Raw genomic sequence first — 17604 nt, 5'->3', positions numbered from 1 at the left:
TCCGCGACAGATGCATGGCGTCACTGTGCAAGCAAGAGGTGCGACCTACTCGGTTAATTGTTTCATAATTAGTCCATCGATTCCACGCTATTTCTGCACATGGTCGCCGTTATTACGGCTGATGTAATAAGCTTTCTGGGAAACTCGCGGTTAGAAAGGATAACGTTAACGTTACAGACTTGCGGTCAAAAGTCTTGTTTCGTACTTGCGTTGCTGCATAATTAGGTATTGTAAATTGATATTTTACAAGCTGAATGTTTTAGATAGAAGTGTAAACTGTTATGGGTTTCTGGAATCAAGTGAGTGAGACAAAAAGGGAGCATTTTAGTTTGAAAGTACTTATTAGAGTGACCACACATTAATGTAAATTGCAAAATAATGACCCGGCATTAACTATGTGATAAGCTATGAATACTAATTAAGGCTGCATGATAATAGCACAATTATGAAGTACGTTACTACATCTGTATACCGAGATGATACTCAAAACTACATTCAAACTCAAGTAAATAAATAATAAATATCAAAATTAAATCTGTGAAGTTAGAGATACCATACAGGATGAGATTTAAATCATTATTGGCAATTCTAAAGACAAAAAACCTAATTGATTTATCTCATAATTTGGGGAATGTAATATGTATCTTATTTTAAAAGGATATCAACGATTTAAACTTCACGCTGTATAGAGCCAAAAATGTATCATTAAGGTAGCAGGAAAGCGCTGAACGGCTAACATGGAAAGCATTAGGGGAGGCCTATGTTCAGCAGAGGACGTCCTATGGCTGAGATGATGATGATGATAGAGTCAAAGCAAAGTACTACCAATAAAACAAGTCTACTAAGTACAGCCGTACTTGATGAGCAAGTCGAAATGGTAACAAATTCGCCAGGCACAGTTACGCAAGCAGACTGTAGGTGCTCGCTCAATTTATTCTACAAAGACAAACATAAAGCTAAACACGCGAAATTAGGTCCCGAACTTTAAGCGTAAGTACCATTTAAAACAATAGCTTCGCAAATCCATCCGGAGGGTTTAGGCCGCACGATTTCTGGCAATACCGACTTATTTTAAATGGAACTGAACAATAAACTTATTAATGAGAAACTTTCATTGGAAATGAGCCATTTTCTATAGAAAATGTAGTTTGATTGAAACTATTAAATTATTTACTTTTAAAAGCCAAAAAATTATTTTTTGGCCCAAATTGTCTGTTCATTGTAGCCATTTTTAACCGACTTCAACAAAAAGGAGGAGGTTCTCAATTCGGTTGGTATATTTTTTTTACCATTTATAATGGACTTAATTATCATTCACCCATCATTTCTCTGTGTTTTAAAATTCTAAATAATGAAACCCCTTAAAAAATTTAGAACTCTTTTTACTCTAGAATACCCTACCTAGGTACTCGTTAAAATTACTGAAAACTTTATTTTTTTAAGCTTGAAAAAATCGATTGCGTCTGGTACGATAGAATCCTTTCTATTTATGTGGGCCACGGCATATGCTGATGGAGTCCCATTGCGATGGGCATCGCTGTTGCGACAGGATAGCACTGCTCAGTTCACTTTTTATTTCCTTGTAATATTTATGTGCTATTTCTGTCTTTTTTAGGGTTCCGTACCTCAAAAGGAAAAAACGGAACCCTTATAGGATCACTTTGTTGTCCGTCCGTCCTTCTGTCAAGACCCTTTATCTCAAGAACGCGTGAACGTATCAAGCTGAAATTCACATGAAATACTCAGGTCTATTGTCCCTTTAAGCTGTGAAAATATCAAACTTCTAAGCCAAGCCAATCAAAAGATACAGCCGATTATGTCGATATTTTCAACAAATTTTCGACACTCGCAAAGGAATCAAAACCTACAGGATACTTCCCGTAAACTCAGAATCTTGAAATTTGGCATAAAGCATTGTCATATAATGCAAATATAGGAAAAATTGCGAAAATTACATTTTTTTAGTTATATAATATAATAAAAATATTTTAATAAAATGAACCTTACTACCTTATTTCTCACGAACGAATAAAGGTATCAAATTGAAATTTATACCAAATACCTAGATCTATTGTCCCTTTAAGAAGTAAAAAAATCAAACTTCTAAGTTAACGCGATCAAAAGATACAGCAGTTTATACCGACACCTTAGACGAATTTCCGTCACACGCTAGGGAATCAAAACCTACAAGGTACTTCCTGTGAACTCAGAATCTTGAAATTCGGCACGAAGCAACGTTATATAGTACAGATAAAGGAAAAATTTCGAAAATGATAAATTTGAAGTTATATAAAATTTAAAATATTATTTTTGCTTACATGACATAAAATATTTTTTTAATAATTATAAACTTACTACCTACCCTTTTTCACATGAACGCGTAGAGATATTAAAGTTGAAATTCATATCAAACACTTCTTAAATCTAATTGCCTCTAAACTGTGAGAAATTCTAAATCAACGCAAAAATTCAAAACGCTGAGGTAGGAAAAATAAATAAATAAAAAATAATCTACCGCATATTTTTTTTTTTATAAAACTCCGGACTTTGACGTAATTTTGGTTTAAGTGAAATGAATGGTGTCCATTGGCATAGCTACAGGTTTTACCTTAGAATACTTGTTTTATATTTGTAGATAGTTACCCTGCCTAAAAAAAACCCTAGCTACGCCAAAGCTAGCGTTATTTGATAAGGATCAGATATAAACACAAAATAATCTTGCGTGCATACCAATATTATTTATACCATTTTGCAAGGGGAAAAGGATTTGTGGTTAGCCCTGACTACTTAAGGACAGGAAAAAATCAAATGATACCGCGAGCTAACTACGAACAGCGCCATCTATTGACAACCATGCGAACTACGTAGTGTCGTTGCTCGGTGATAGGTGTTGCTGATTGCAGCTCATTGTTACAATACTTTTTATTAAAATCGGATTTTATTCCGGAGGTTTTACAATTTCTTACTACTTAAGCAAATCATTACAAATGAAGAAAGGAATTTACGGTGTGGTACCCTCAATGTACAATTAGATTTCGAGCGATACCACTTTTGGGCATTCTCCTTTTAAGTAGTTACTTTCCCCATTGTAATGTTATGAATTTCATTTTGCAATAAAAATACCATAGTTATGTCTCGATTGTCGTAATGAACGAACTTTGTAAACCTTGCAGGTTTGTACGGAACCCTCGGTGCGCGAGTCCGACTCGCACTTGGCCGGTTTTTTTCTGTATACGTTCTCTGTCATGTATAAGTGATGTTCATCGTAATAAATGTTTCTTTCTTTCTTTCTTTCTATAATTTTTATCAAAAGTTTTTTATCGTTTATTTTCAAATCGTAAACTCGAAAACATTTTCCAAAATCGGATCGTCGTCGCCATGCCTAAACCAGCTATCGGGTCGTGCCCGTGCCCCGGGCCCCAGTTCTATTGATTACTATTTAATTCGTTGTTAGTGGTACAATTACTAAATTACTCGGTTCCTCTCCACTCGACGTTAACTTGTATAGATAAATCGATTGGCCAGATATTTTTGGCACTCACCGGGAACTGGGGAACGTTTTATTAGGATTAGCGGGGAATTAGATGTTTTAGTTTAATGTGACTTGGTTTAGAATGATCTTACTTTTGTTTTAAATGATTTTAGTGAATTCACGGACGAGCAACGGATTAGCAAGCTGAAGTGGCAATGGGCAGGGCATATAGTACGCAGTACTGATGGCCGATGGGGCAGCAAGGTTCTGGAGTGGAGGCTACGTACCAGAAAGCGCAGCGTAGGACGTCCACCCACGAGATGGACCGACGACCTCATAAATTTAGCGGGAAGGCGCTGGATGCAGGCCGCCACCAACCGGCTATTGTAGAAATCATTGGGGGAGGCCTATGTTCAGCAGTGGACGTCCTATGGCTGAAATGATGATGATGATGATGATGAGTTAATTTTTAGGAAATATTACTGCCAAAATTTTGATCAGCAATTTAATGAACTTGCTTACGCTAAGATAAGATGGTACGTGTAACACGCGAATTTTTATGGGACTCCGGATAGGTTTACGCACCTGCTAACATCTCTCATACAAGGAACAAACTGATACCTACTGTGAATATAACTTTCAATTTATCCTGTACATTGAAATGTGCCTATTGTATGTAAGAACATTTTCCCTCTCTGATAACACTGTAAAAACTTTTTTGAAAAACTATTGAAACGACAAATTATCTTTATAAAATGTTGTCTTTTAAAGTTTCAGTAACTACGACGCAGTATTTAAGAATAATAAGTACTACAAAGAGAATTATATACAAGAAGACAATTAGATATCCTACACAATGACAAAGATCCCATAATGTCCTGTAAATTAAACATTTTCAAACAATCAATTTGGGGCAATCATCGGGCCCGTTACAATGAACCCCAATTGTGTTTAATTTAGTTTAGATAATAATTGTTTGATACAAATATACAATTCACAAAGACCAACATAAAGAAGCCTTCAAAGCGGCCGAACCACGTTTGTCGAACTAAATTAATTAATTAACTAATTAAAACCCATTACAAATAATTAGAGCCGACGATAAAATTGAACGCAATCGATAAGAATAACAAGAATAAAGCCAAAACAAGATCAAATGAAACATGATACTTCGTTCTTGATTAGCCAAACGAATTTCAACTCTATTTCTATAAAATAAGCATCAATGTTTTTATTCAATCTGCACAGATGAAAATCTAATTTATTCCAATTTATAAAACTGTAATACCATTTTTTAAATCTGAGCTTAATGTGATAAGTATTAGAAGCTAATCTAGCGTTAATTTACTTAAGTGGTTATCAATCAAATGGAATATCGATCCATAATATTACCTGTTATACTATACAGGGTGTAAGAAACGAAATAGGAACTAAATCTTAAACAGTAAGCTCAAACACTGGACTTACGAGTCGTAAACCATTGAACATTTTTCCCGGAAATCATGGCTTTTCCACATATTGTTTGTATTTCAATGATAGTTTAAAAAATTACAACAAAAAATTGTTAACTACTTACATAAGATAAATTATAAAAAATATAAAATATGTAAGAAATAATTAAGCGAATTAAAATAACCATCGTTCACTCCACTTTCGGGAAAAAAGTTGGTTGTTTTCATTTGGTATTCTTTATATTTTTTCACTTATTACTATTTTTGTCTCATAAGTATCGATCAAACACGTAAACGTCACCACAATCTTTAAATTAGTACTAACTTAACCCTTTCTATGTAGTTTCTAGTTGATGTCAGTCACTTTACACACTCACGGTAAGTACCCCGCTCTATCATATTGCGTGATGTCCATCAATAAATTAAAAAACTTTAGCGCTAATTATGTACATTATTCTGAAATCACTCGCAAATTTGCCACGCGCAAGTATCAGTTTATCGACCTAATACGTAAATTGGTTGTTAATTATGCCTCGCTCACTTTCCATGGGATCCCTTTAAGAATGCCGCCGTATCCAAGCTTTTCATTTATCGAATAAGGCCTTATTAGACTTGAGTAATAAATCTGCTATATCTATTAATACCACCACTCAATGATACCGGACTTTCCTACTTGGATAACAAAAGGAATGCAAATAATTGGGACACAGGAACAGTTTCTATAAGAAAGCTAAAATATTCATGACGGATTTTTCAAACCCCTGTCATACCATGAGACTCGTCAAAAGCCTCTCCCGATATTCCTTCAACTACTCCGCTACAAGGTTCAAAGCAAGCACGATTCCAAATCATCACTTGAATGCAATGAGCAAGAAAAAAAAATAATTTCCCATACTTAGTAACTCTACCTGAAAATGACAAAATAAAATGCAATGTCTTAATCATAGTTTAATAAACCACTGAGGAGAGGAGATAATCATGTACTTAAACTTGAAGAGCGTCTCAGCATCTAGGTACACTTAGGGCAATGGTTTTTATCAATCTAACAAAATTACTTTTTGATGGCTCTACAAAAAATCAATAAAAAGATTACTTCAGTCCACCCTATCTCTATACAAAAGAACTTCCCCTTAACCTATTAGCCTTTCAAATTAAATTTACCATAGTAACAATTTGGTAAAATCAATATACTGTCAAATGTGTAGTCAAGCACTCAACGTTGAACCGACTGGACTAATCAAATAATTTCAATAACCGATATACGCGCCGAACTTATGAAACACATAACACTTAAATCGATTATAATTATCGAATAACCTTTCACAAAATCGGTTTTTAATTACAGTTAGCCAAATGAAAAGCCCTCGACAATATTACAGAAAAGGCCAAACTTTTACCGAACACCGCTTAAATTCTTGAAGAAACTTCAAAAGTACTTAGAACAGTTACGTTAATAATACGCGTTAATTATTATGGATAACGTATTAGATATTGTAATCGTACTTGATTCGAGTCGGTGCGCGTAATTTCACCCATTACGTTTGTTCCAAAATTTGTAATTTGCGTGTCGACAATCGAACGCCATTCTATTTTGTTCCCTGTATCATTTGTACAAAGAGTCATAAACACGATTGCTTTCATGTAGCCGCGCGTAAATGTAATTTGGGCAAAGTATACATGATTCACCTAATCACTCGAAAACTTTAATTAAGAAAAATGAACTGTTGAATATAAAATGTCGAAATAACGGCCAGTTGGATGATTACGTTGAATTTTTCGGTTTTAAATATGCAAGGCTGGCATGTGAGTTTGGCATTACGGGCTGTCGGCAAACGCAAATCTGATATTAGTGGATCATTTTCGAGAGGAAACTATTTAGTGTTGCCAACGTGGAATACGAGAAATAAAAATGAAATGGGGAATATAATCAGAGCATAATGATTTTTTTCGTCGGTTTATTTTGATTGCATCGTTAGAATTGAAATGTTAAATAACTGTGATTTATATCGTACGCAAAAAAGAAGGAACTAATAAATATTGAATTTATTTTCCCTTCCACTTTTACAATCCCTGACACGGATTTCGAGCGCTCGGTAAAAGAGCGAAGGGCTCTTTTCTGATAAATTTTCATAAAGGGCTAACTTTTTGCTAAGCATTTTTTGTTATTAATGTTTAAAAATCAAGATGCTTGTTGGCTATGACAACTATCAAAACCTTGTCTATTTATGTCATGTAGCGCTGTCACAAAAAAACTGAAACACGCAATCCTATCATAAATAGTAATATTATTCCTTTTGCAATAAAAATCCTGTTTGTACTGAAAAAAATTTCATTCCTAAACCAATTTCACAGCTTTATTTCCTAGAATCCCTAACGCTTTCTCAGAATAGCTTAAACAGCTTTAAAATTAGCTGGCACGAGTAATTCCCTCCCCATCGTTAAAAGAAAGCACTTCTCACCAGCCGATAACACCAGCATTCGAAAACACATAATGGCCATCACGAATTAAAGACCTATTCCAAAAATGATCCGCTAACACGTAACAGGTCAATGCTCACACGCAGACACGCGAACTATAATTGTGTCTAATTAATTTATTATAGTATTAAACAATTACTTGTCCGGTATCTGGATGCATTATTGTTATTGAATTCGGAACGCTAAGAGAGTGTACACAGTTGAAGTTCAGTACAGTAGTTCTGTTCACTCTATGTTTCGTGGACATAGAGCGCCTAAGATCTGAACATGAAGACTGAAAATAGGTACCTAATTTTCCGTTTGCATGAAAAAATCAGGGCAAATTAACTCCATAGAATGCTGTACTGTAATCACTGAAATTTAACGGATTGAACAGCACAGTAACGTATAGGCACTTGCTTGAGTAAGAGCCAAAGCACACGATGGGTTACAAAGGCAGTGTGAGCGATGTCGCTGCGTCGTCTCACATAGAAATATCTGTGGCAGGCATACGAGCGATACGCCGAAATGTTTGCGTTTGCATCGTGTGCTTTGGCTCTAAGAGTACTTTTGCCATCTAAAAGCCGGGTCTTCTGTACTCACCTCTATTGCAATGGCCAATTGACTTATCTTTTATAGGTAATTAACGGACATCCACATCACGCGATCTACGCTAATTGGATGAAAGAGTTGATGTTAAAAATTGGTGGTGTTTTCTAGTTCTGATCGTTAATTGTTCGGCCCACACAATTGAGCTGTAACAATTATCAATTTTAATCAAGAGTTTGATGGCAATAAAAGTATACCATGGGAACCCAGTTATTGCCTTTTTTAAGCGGTGTTATAAATTTGGTTGCAATAGTTATTATTGCAGTATTTAAATTGAATGTTTATCTGGGGTTTATGATCACACAATATATCGCTACGCTAAAAATAACGTTATTTTAAAGTTTGGAACGTAACGACCCAAATTCTATTCATTTCAAAATCAGAAAGAGATTTAGTACCATATTATGTTTTATAGTGTTATCTTTTATTTTAAACTTTTAACTTTTGAACATTCTTTTTTTAGCTAATGCAAACTTATTATCAACATTGCATTCAACAAAATCTAGCCTACCGTATTGAAGCCGAATGAATGACATTACTACTTTTACCGCTTATTCCCCAATAAAAACTCAATATCAGTTCCAAAATTACGTCAAATCATGAAGGATCGCCCCAACTCATTACACCGAAACGACAAAATTTCCGAAACTATTGGTAGATAACAAACGTATTTAGGAATCGTCTGCCTTCCGAACACCGGTAAATGGAGGAACGATTGCCAATTTAGCAACCCTACCCGTCTTAATTGATGCAGACTAGTAAACTAGCGGGGGTAGACAGTGAAAGTAATTTGTCATCGGTTAGCTAAGCAGGGGGTGCACGTCTCCGTTAATGACATCCCCCATAATTAGGGCTAGTGCTGGAAGTCGAATCGAGGACTTTGTTGATTCGATTTTGTTTTTAATTACAAAGGTTTCCACTTACGTCATTTGTTTTATTGTTGTAATCTTTATTTGTTTATTCAATTCAATCGTTTGTATATCGATACTGTTATTCGATATTTGATCCCCTAAATCTAAGTCATACAAATTGGTTTCTCGTTTCGTATTGCGCGAACTTATTGGACGAGTCGAGTCGACTCGAGTCTTTATTACCAAGTCGTGATCTAAAGTAACTACAGAATCGAATAGAGAATAAATAATACCTACATATTATTATCATATAGTATTGTTACATTTAAAGTAGGTATTGTAAATGCAGGATATTGTTGGAGTAACCCATATCATAACTCGTAAAATACAAGTAGGTAGGTTTAATTATGTACCATAATATTATGATTATAAGTAAAATTTTAAAACACCCATTTTCCAAACATGGAAAGCATTGGGGGAGGCCAATGTTCAGCAGTGGACGTCCTATGGCTGAGATGATGATGACGATGATGACCCTTTTTCCATACAGATAATCTTGATAATATTCAACACCAGTTCAAATTGAAAATAAAAACATAAGAAAAATTTTAATTTATTAACAAAATTAGGAAGGTGTATCCAACAATGTATTAAGATACAACATAACATAATTCCCACAAAAAACAACCGTAAGACTCGAGTGTAAGGGTGCGCGTCTCTTCGCTAATGACATCCCCATAATTAGGAAGCGCCATCTACTAATTACATAAATTGCCCACTAAACTTGACTATAATTTCGCCTCGGCTAAGGCTCGAGGATTCCAGATGATATTCCCGAATCAGCTAAACTAAGGATAAAGGGGTGTAATTGTTTCAAATGTAGGGAAATTGATTTTCCTTGACTTAAGTTTACGAGTACCTATGTGACGAGGTTGAGTAGTAAAATAGGCTATTTGAACTCAGCCATTACGTTTTCATTTAAGTAATACTTTCGGTGACCGTATTCTGACCACTTTGTTTTTTTAATTAACTTTTTTGTAGAGAAAATTAGGGATTGCAGAATTCTTTCAAAAGGAACGAATTTAAAACGTCACATTAGAGTTTTGAGATGGAATCGTCACGAGAAATTATAAGATCGTCTACGTGTAGATTTTTTCATGATTTTAACTTTTAATGTCCTTCAACAGATCAACCTACCATCAGCCAGTCATCCAGCAACGTGGTGGACGGCATCAACCTAGAAGACATCAAGGAGTTCGCTAAGGCCTTCAAACTGCGTCGTCTGGGCCTAGGCCTGACGCAAACGCAGGTCGGGCAGGCCTTGTCCGTGACAGAAGGCCCGGCGTACAGTCAGAGCGCGATATGCAGGTAACTTTCCAGCTAATCCACTTTTTGCATATTTTGACACATTTTTAATAACTTTTTTATTCGATTTAAAAGGAAGACGGTCTTTGGTAGAGTCTGTGTATGTCTAACCATTTTCTAAAAAGTTTTGACCTTTTTAATGATTATAAAATGGCTGTCCTTTAACCGCAATGATCACGTCTTCCTTTTAACAACAGAACAGAAACTAAAACAGTTAACAGAGAGATAAAGTCACACGCTTGTGACAACACGGGCGCAGGAGCGGTCATAAAAAACGCTCCGCTCTAAGGCCGGTTATCGCGGCAACTTTTTAATATCGTTAATTGAAGTGATTTGTAAAACAGCATGACTCCTTTCATTGCTTACAATTCGTTTAATTAATTACCATTCGGACGGCTTCCGTTCCGTGGCTTACACCATTTTTTACTTGGCTAGGCGCGGACGCGTGCTTTCTAATTATGTTTTTGGCATCCATTCTTTCTTGATCAATGACGGGATCTGAGTTTCGGATTAGATTGAACAATTCCGTTTCGTAAACTTCTTGTAAGAGCGTATTGTTTTGTGCAATACGTGATTCTCAATTCCAATACGAGTGTATCGCAATAACACTGAGATGTTCATTGTCAGAACATCTAACCAAAATTATTACAAACCGCTCCTTATTTCACGGAAAACTTAACTCTCATTATGTCGATTGAATCAAAGCAAATCAGCTGAAACAACGTTTACGATGAACAAATCTAATTTCGATGCAAAATGGAATGCGACCGGCAAGCTAAGGAAATTTCATTTGTGCCACCCCTGACGACCTCCTTCGTATAATAAAATCATTAATCGTTACTTCTGTTCCAGTTAATTAATTATCTTGCCGTAATTACTTTTTTCGTGTAATTAAAAGAGTAGAATTCCCCTGTCTTTGTCTCGTCCTGATTTCATTTTCCATTAATTTTTCTTTTGACTCCCTCCAATTTGGTGTCGTGACGTCGGTACATGGTAGTTACCCCTTTGATTATACTGGACTTAATTAATTTGCATTTTAATTAAAACATATTATTCGAGAAAAGAATTAATTTAACATTCCTCGGTTTCTTGGAGAAACTCTCTATTGTTTCGGTGAAATAATAAATTTTGTCCTAAAATAAATTTGTCGTAACAATGAAACTGTTAACTAGAAAATCAGAAAGTCGCAGCCAAAATTTTATAAATGGGGTCAAGTCAAGACATTTGCTTTCGATCTAGATTGTAATTAATTCGAAGAGTTTAAAGCTGTAATCGAACAAAAATCTGTGACAGTCAAAAACCAAGGACATAAATACGTTACATCAAATAATAGGATTCATGGCCTCACCGCTGAAGTGGGAGACAGTGATGTGTGAGATAAACATTGAATTAACCATGTCCCGTGGCGAATGCACTCTATTACAATTGTATATGAGGTGGAACGTGTCAACATATCTCCAAAACTGAATGCAATTAAAATTTCATGTTGCCAGAATCAAGATAATACGTCGCTATGAAACGTGTACCGCTAAAATGCATTTCATAAGAGTTAATAACTCATGCATCACTTTCCTATCTAGTGCATTTACTTAATATAATAGCAAGTATTTAATTAAATCGTTTATAACTACGGCACATGATAGTTTCTGCACTTTTTTCTTTTATTTACGTTCAGTTTTTTTCTGGGGTTGATACATACTCGTAATCCTATTTTTATCAAGTTTAAAACTGCTGTTTGTTTAAAAATGTAGCCGTAGGTATATTCAAAAAAAGGTTAATTCTGGGATATGAGAAAGATAGACGAGTGGATGAAACTACTTTGAATTGGAGATAAAAAATTAGATATTACAGGTTCCAGCGTGTGACTTTATCTGTTCTATACGAACTGTGACGCTCTAGACCTCGGAGGATCATCGCCCACTGGATAAGACAAATCTAACATATTATTTGTTACCGTCCCCAGTGCCCTGGCTTCGCAGATGCTAGCAGCTCAGCTGTCTTCACAACAACAAAACATGTATGTGTTTTGTTTTATTCCCTTTACGGTATCTCCAAATTTATCAATGCCGTTAAGCCCGTAACATTTCAATTACCACGAGTTGCAAATGTAAATGTATTTACAAAAGATTTCGGGGCAATGATAAATTCGGAGGTACTCAACTTACTGCATTAAACACACGCTTTGAGTCACTTACGACGGCCCGGTCCATATGTAGGCTGTCTTTAAATCAAAATGTTTCAACGCTGTTTAATGTAATCTTATCTACATCGGCGATCCGTGCATTCCTTTTGAATGTATGCCGCATATAATTATCGGTAATTACCGGTTTTGACGTTCTTTCTTTTCCTTTTCACACGTATACGGTATTTGCATACGAGTAATTACAGCGAAGGCGCCATGCATCATACGCCTCCTGTTACATTTTGATGCTAAGACTAACGCGGGCTCCATAGTACGGCTACCGACCATGTCTATGGCGCTATGAGTAATCGTCGTGAGAGTTTTATCACCTTTATTGTAGTAACATTTCGATGAGTAATTTCTTTCTTTCCATCTAATCTAGCATGATGTATTATTTCATTACTCTTATTTTTATTAATATTCATTTTGCGCAATTCAAAGCCAGGGCATTGGCATACGTTACCTTACTTAATTGAATTCGTTGTTTTATTGTTACCTCGTTTGGTATTAATCAAACTGATTACCCTGGCAGCCTAAATTGCCTATTGTTTTTTCTCTGTATATTCGTTAACGCGATGTCAATGTCCTGTTATGCCTGTTACTTGGATCGGGTATGGCCGCGTATTGCCGCTTATCACCGCTAGTTTTGTTTGACCGGTGCGAGCTAGCCAAACTCTAACATTAAATTTGTGTTCGATACAGATTTGAGAAATTGGATATAACACCAAAAAGTGCGCAGAAAATCAAACCGGTGCTCGAACGTTGGATGAAGGAAGCCGAAGAGAGGTAAATATTTGTTTGAGTGAATTGTACGTGGTTATGCTCACCGTGTTCGTGACACATTTGGCCTATGACGCTTAGCAACGTTGCAAAGATATTTCTCAAATCTGGACTAACTATGCTTTTACGGGCTAGGCTTTTATGTTTATTTGGTATCGCAGATGTTTCACTATTAACATTATTCACTTCGGTACAGTCGCTCGAGATCGGAATGCTGTTGTCTTTAGGAGAATAATTAGTTGCTTGCAAACGGTTTTCCTAATTTCGGTCGGCTATAGAAGTAATGTAATTGTAGTTGTATTTATGGACGATGTTTATGTATGTGCTTCTGTTTATATTATTTAATGGTGTTTATGATTAATTATAAATGTGTTAACTTATGAACAAACAGAACTATTTGTGAAAAGGATTTCAAATAGTTTTCACAAATAGTTCTTCTTTTAACCTATGGTTTATGGTGTTGCTATAATGATAGTAAAATCATAAACAAACATTTCCATAACCATGTGATTTATAAAACATAAAATATCTGAAGACTCGCGGTTTTTTACTCATACGAGTGTATAGGGAAATGTAGAGTAGGATTCCATAATGGTAAATGAAAATTACCATTATCTCCAGGTTCAAAATGGGTATTCCAGCATGAATCTTACTAGCATGTTAAGCTATGATAACATTTCCAATATCTATATTAGCATGCTTTTGTGATTGGTCAGGACCATGTAAATAAATTCATAGAATCAAACGAACTTCCCAAAATTCAATCCATAAAACCTGCAATATCGACTGTTACAATGAAATAAGGCATGTGTGTTGTTTCATAAAAATGGTTTGAGATGATAATTTCAAGCTTTCAGATTCTTCAAGCACTTCCAATTTCCCTTGAACAATAATTATACTCAAATCGATCAAGTAATATACAAACACAATAATAGAGTTCATGAGCTAGACAAACAAATTGTGAAACAAACAACATCTCCCGTTTAACATTCCATAAGCCACCAGGTGTCACTTAAAACTTTAACGGTACCTTAATAACGTTGTAAGGTTCTATCGATTTAACATTTTGCATCATTAAAATGCATTATCTGGATGCTACGGGACGAGTTTAACATTGCAAATTGTGCATTGAATTTGCAATCGCCTATCCTCTTGGTGGTAATTTTTAACAAGCGCCTCGCTAACGACAGTTCTTGAATTAATTCATAGGTGCCTCTGCCAAAGTCGCGGACTCATTATTCCATGTTTTGTCTTATTGGCTTTTATTAGGCACCCGCCGGTGCTGGGTTAAGTGCTGGAATTCTGTATTTTTAAAGATAAACCCAACGTAGACTTGCAGATTAAAATTTGTTCTTAAAAGCTTTGGGCATAATTTTCTGAGATTTACTTTACCTGATGTGAAGTGATGCCTTGGATAATAGCAGGTTGAACTTACCCCAAATGACGAATTGAAAATCAATTTAGAAAAATTTACATCTGTGTGAGTAGGTTTTAGTGAGCCATACATTATTATGTTCCCTCAGTCATTGACTATCATCTCCAAATATCTTATTGTTTTCCTGTCCGAGGGTGTCTCCATTCAACTTTGAACTTACGAGTTTCTACTCACTCTCTGTAAAGGCTAATGGATGGTGTTGACATCCCAAATACTTTTGTCGCGTGTGCTGTAACAGAATTGAATTAATTATCGTTCTTTTAGCTCTACCAGATTGTTTAAAGACTGTATCTATGAACTTGATAAAAGGATAGATAGATTTAGTGAATTCGGACAATGTGTATAAAATTATTATGACCGCCATGCGCTGACGGTTGGCGTACCAGACCACCACGTCAGCTGCAGTCTGTTATGGGTACAATTCTAGAGGTTTTTTTATTTCGATAAGCATAAGAATGTCTCCTGAAGTTAAGGATGTTTCTAAAGTGTTTATCTGTGAGCTAATCGCTATACAATACAACTACTTCTTCTTCTTTTTTGATGATGTTGGCAATACACGTCGAGGTCGACATGATTTGTGCCATTTTCAATTTTAAAATGAGACGAATTAGAAAATGAGACCAAGTAATGATTTAATGAAGGATGATAGATGAGTATCATACAACTACTTATTTCTCTTCATTCACTTGCAGTGATGTAGCGCAAGAAAAACATTCAAATGACAGATGCATTATGAAACCAGAGCAAGGTTCATTATTACCATCTGCTCATTTCGATTTCTCTGAACTTGGGCACGGCGTTTGAGATTGCGTTCTATTGTTTTAAACATCTGTTTTTGTAAGCGATATACACGGTCCAAGTACTTGATAATGCACCTATAAATAGACTTACCTGAAGGATATCAGGCTATTTCAATAACTTGTTTGTCTGAAAAAAGTTGTGTACTTAGTTAACTTAGTCAAACCAAGGAGTACCTAATAGTTTCAGTGCCTAAAATCAAGTTAAAAAAATATATTCAATGCAACTAAATTGACTGCCCGCCAAAATAACTAACCAATCTAACTACCGTACAAAGCTACTACTGATCTATACAGTGTGAGTCACGTTAAAGTGTACATATGAAAATAGATGAAACTAGACCTATTTTTATCGATAAAAAAGAGGTCAAAAAATTTTTGAGATTTATTTTTATTTTTTTATAGAATTTTTTTTCTTCCAATTAATTATTGTAAAGAAAACGTAATAACTTTTAAACTAAGCGGTATATCCTGATAAAATAAGTAATACGATAGAGAATAATAAAAAGTAATAAAAAACACTTGTTATAGGGGCATTTTTTGGAGAAATTTATCAAATAACCAAAAAAATACGAATTTTTAAGCAGATTTTTTTCAAAAAGTATAATTTTTTATTATTTGTTGGCATTTTCTGGCTATTTCATGTATTTTTTTAGTATCGCCTGTTATTTAGCATTATTACTGTTTTTATTTTATCAGGATATACCGCTTAGTTTAAATGTTATTACGTTTTCTTTACAATAAGTAATTAGAAGAAAAAAAAATCTATATAAAATTAAAAAAAAATCTCAAAAAAATTTTGACCTCTTTTTTATCGATAAAAATAGGTCTAGTTTCATCTATTTTCATATGTACACTTTAACGTGACTCACACTGTATACCTAAGCTATGAAAAGTGTTGCTACCGCTACGTCTTTTAGCGATATCGACATTTTCATTTTTCGTTTTGAAATGGAATGCATTAACCACCATTATTTAACTTGGATTTGGTGCTATATTATTTATCTGCTTTTATCTGTCTACCAAGACCTCAATTCTACTAACAAATGACACACTACGAAAAAAGTTCCAATTTTTCGTATTTTGTCTTTTACCAAGTTTCTTCATAAAACAACGAGAAACTATTTATTCCCAGACGGAAGCCCATCACCCACCCAAGCGGAGATTTACGGAGAGGAGAGGAGATGTGTTCTTGGTAAGTCGGACTTAGCGGTACAGAGATTGTGCGGAAACAACTCGCTTGTTTCCGCACTCTCCGTTTAGGTGGATGATGGGACATACGTTTATGGCAACCCAATCTAGTTTGCACTTAGTCGTAGTTTTAGAATAGATTTGATGTACCTACACAGTTCAACACATCAGGATAAATACCTTATTTAGTTTCAATAAGTGCGATAATGCAACAAAAGTATCAATTCTGATGTGCTGGACTGTGCTATAGCTTTAAAGCAGACATAGGATGTTCCACCCTACGTTTATTAACATAAGGTCTAATTCACTTTCAGGTACGCATCAGGCCAGAACCACCTGACCGACTTCATCGGGATGGAGCCAAGCAAGAAGCGCAAGCGGCGGACGTCGTTCACGCCTCAAGCGCTGGAGCTGCTGAATGCTCACTTCGAGAGGAACACGCATCCTTCTGGTGGGTTTCTTTTTTCATTTCAAAAATGAATCTACAAGCTATAATGTAGAGCATGACCAGCTAAAGGTCAGTGCTTGGAATATCGTTAAGGGAAAAATCTGGAGACCACGTCTCGACAAACGTAGTATAGGACACACTCCTGTTCAATTAATTAAACTAAAAGGAATAGCCACGATAGCCGAACGGGGAAGGGGTCGGAGTGGCCGACTCCTTATCTGTTCACCTTCAGGAACGCGGGTTCGAATCCCACCGCCGCTCGACTATTGTGGTGAGCCCACTCGTAACACAAGCTTATTTAGCTTACCACGAGAGGCTAACGGGACTATTAGTAATTTGTGCAATACAAATTGCTAATAATTAAAAAAAAAACCTCAAAAGCAGTAACTGAAAAAGCTGAAAATCTTACTTTACAGCGCTCATTGGAAATAAGCCTAAATCAGGCAGCGGAAGCTGAAAGTAATGATGATAATCTTCTTCTTCTTCTTTGTCTGTCCCATTACTATTTTAATGATGATGATTATGATCCGGAAAATCGGACTTTAGGTGTATTTAAATTAATTAGT

The 17604-nt window shown here is 35.4% G+C and overlaps 1 protein-coding gene across 1 annotated transcript in view; it reads left to right on the top strand.

Annotated features, from left to right (window-relative positions):
* The window catches only part of LOC135075715 (POU domain, class 6, transcription factor 2), a 54035-nt gene that overhangs the window by 33380 nt on the left and 3051 nt on the right, over nucleotides 1–17604 (top strand). The window contains exons 6-10 of the mRNA XM_063970170.1: nucleotides 10028–10208; nucleotides 12169–12222; nucleotides 13090–13173; nucleotides 16535–16594; nucleotides 16905–17041. Coding sequence (XP_063826240.1) covers nucleotides 10028–10208; nucleotides 12169–12222; nucleotides 13090–13173; nucleotides 16535–16594; nucleotides 16905–17041 — 516 coding nt within the window. The remainder of the gene's footprint in view (nucleotides 1–10027; nucleotides 10209–12168; nucleotides 12223–13089; nucleotides 13174–16534; nucleotides 16595–16904; nucleotides 17042–17604) is intronic.

The sequence above is a fragment of the Ostrinia nubilalis genome, chromosome 10 (assembly GCF_963855985.1).
Source record: "Ostrinia nubilalis chromosome 10, ilOstNubi1.1, whole genome shotgun sequence".
NCBI lineage: Eukaryota > Metazoa > Arthropoda > Insecta > Lepidoptera > Crambidae > Ostrinia > Ostrinia nubilalis.
This window is presented reverse-complemented; position numbering and strand designations above follow the sequence as displayed.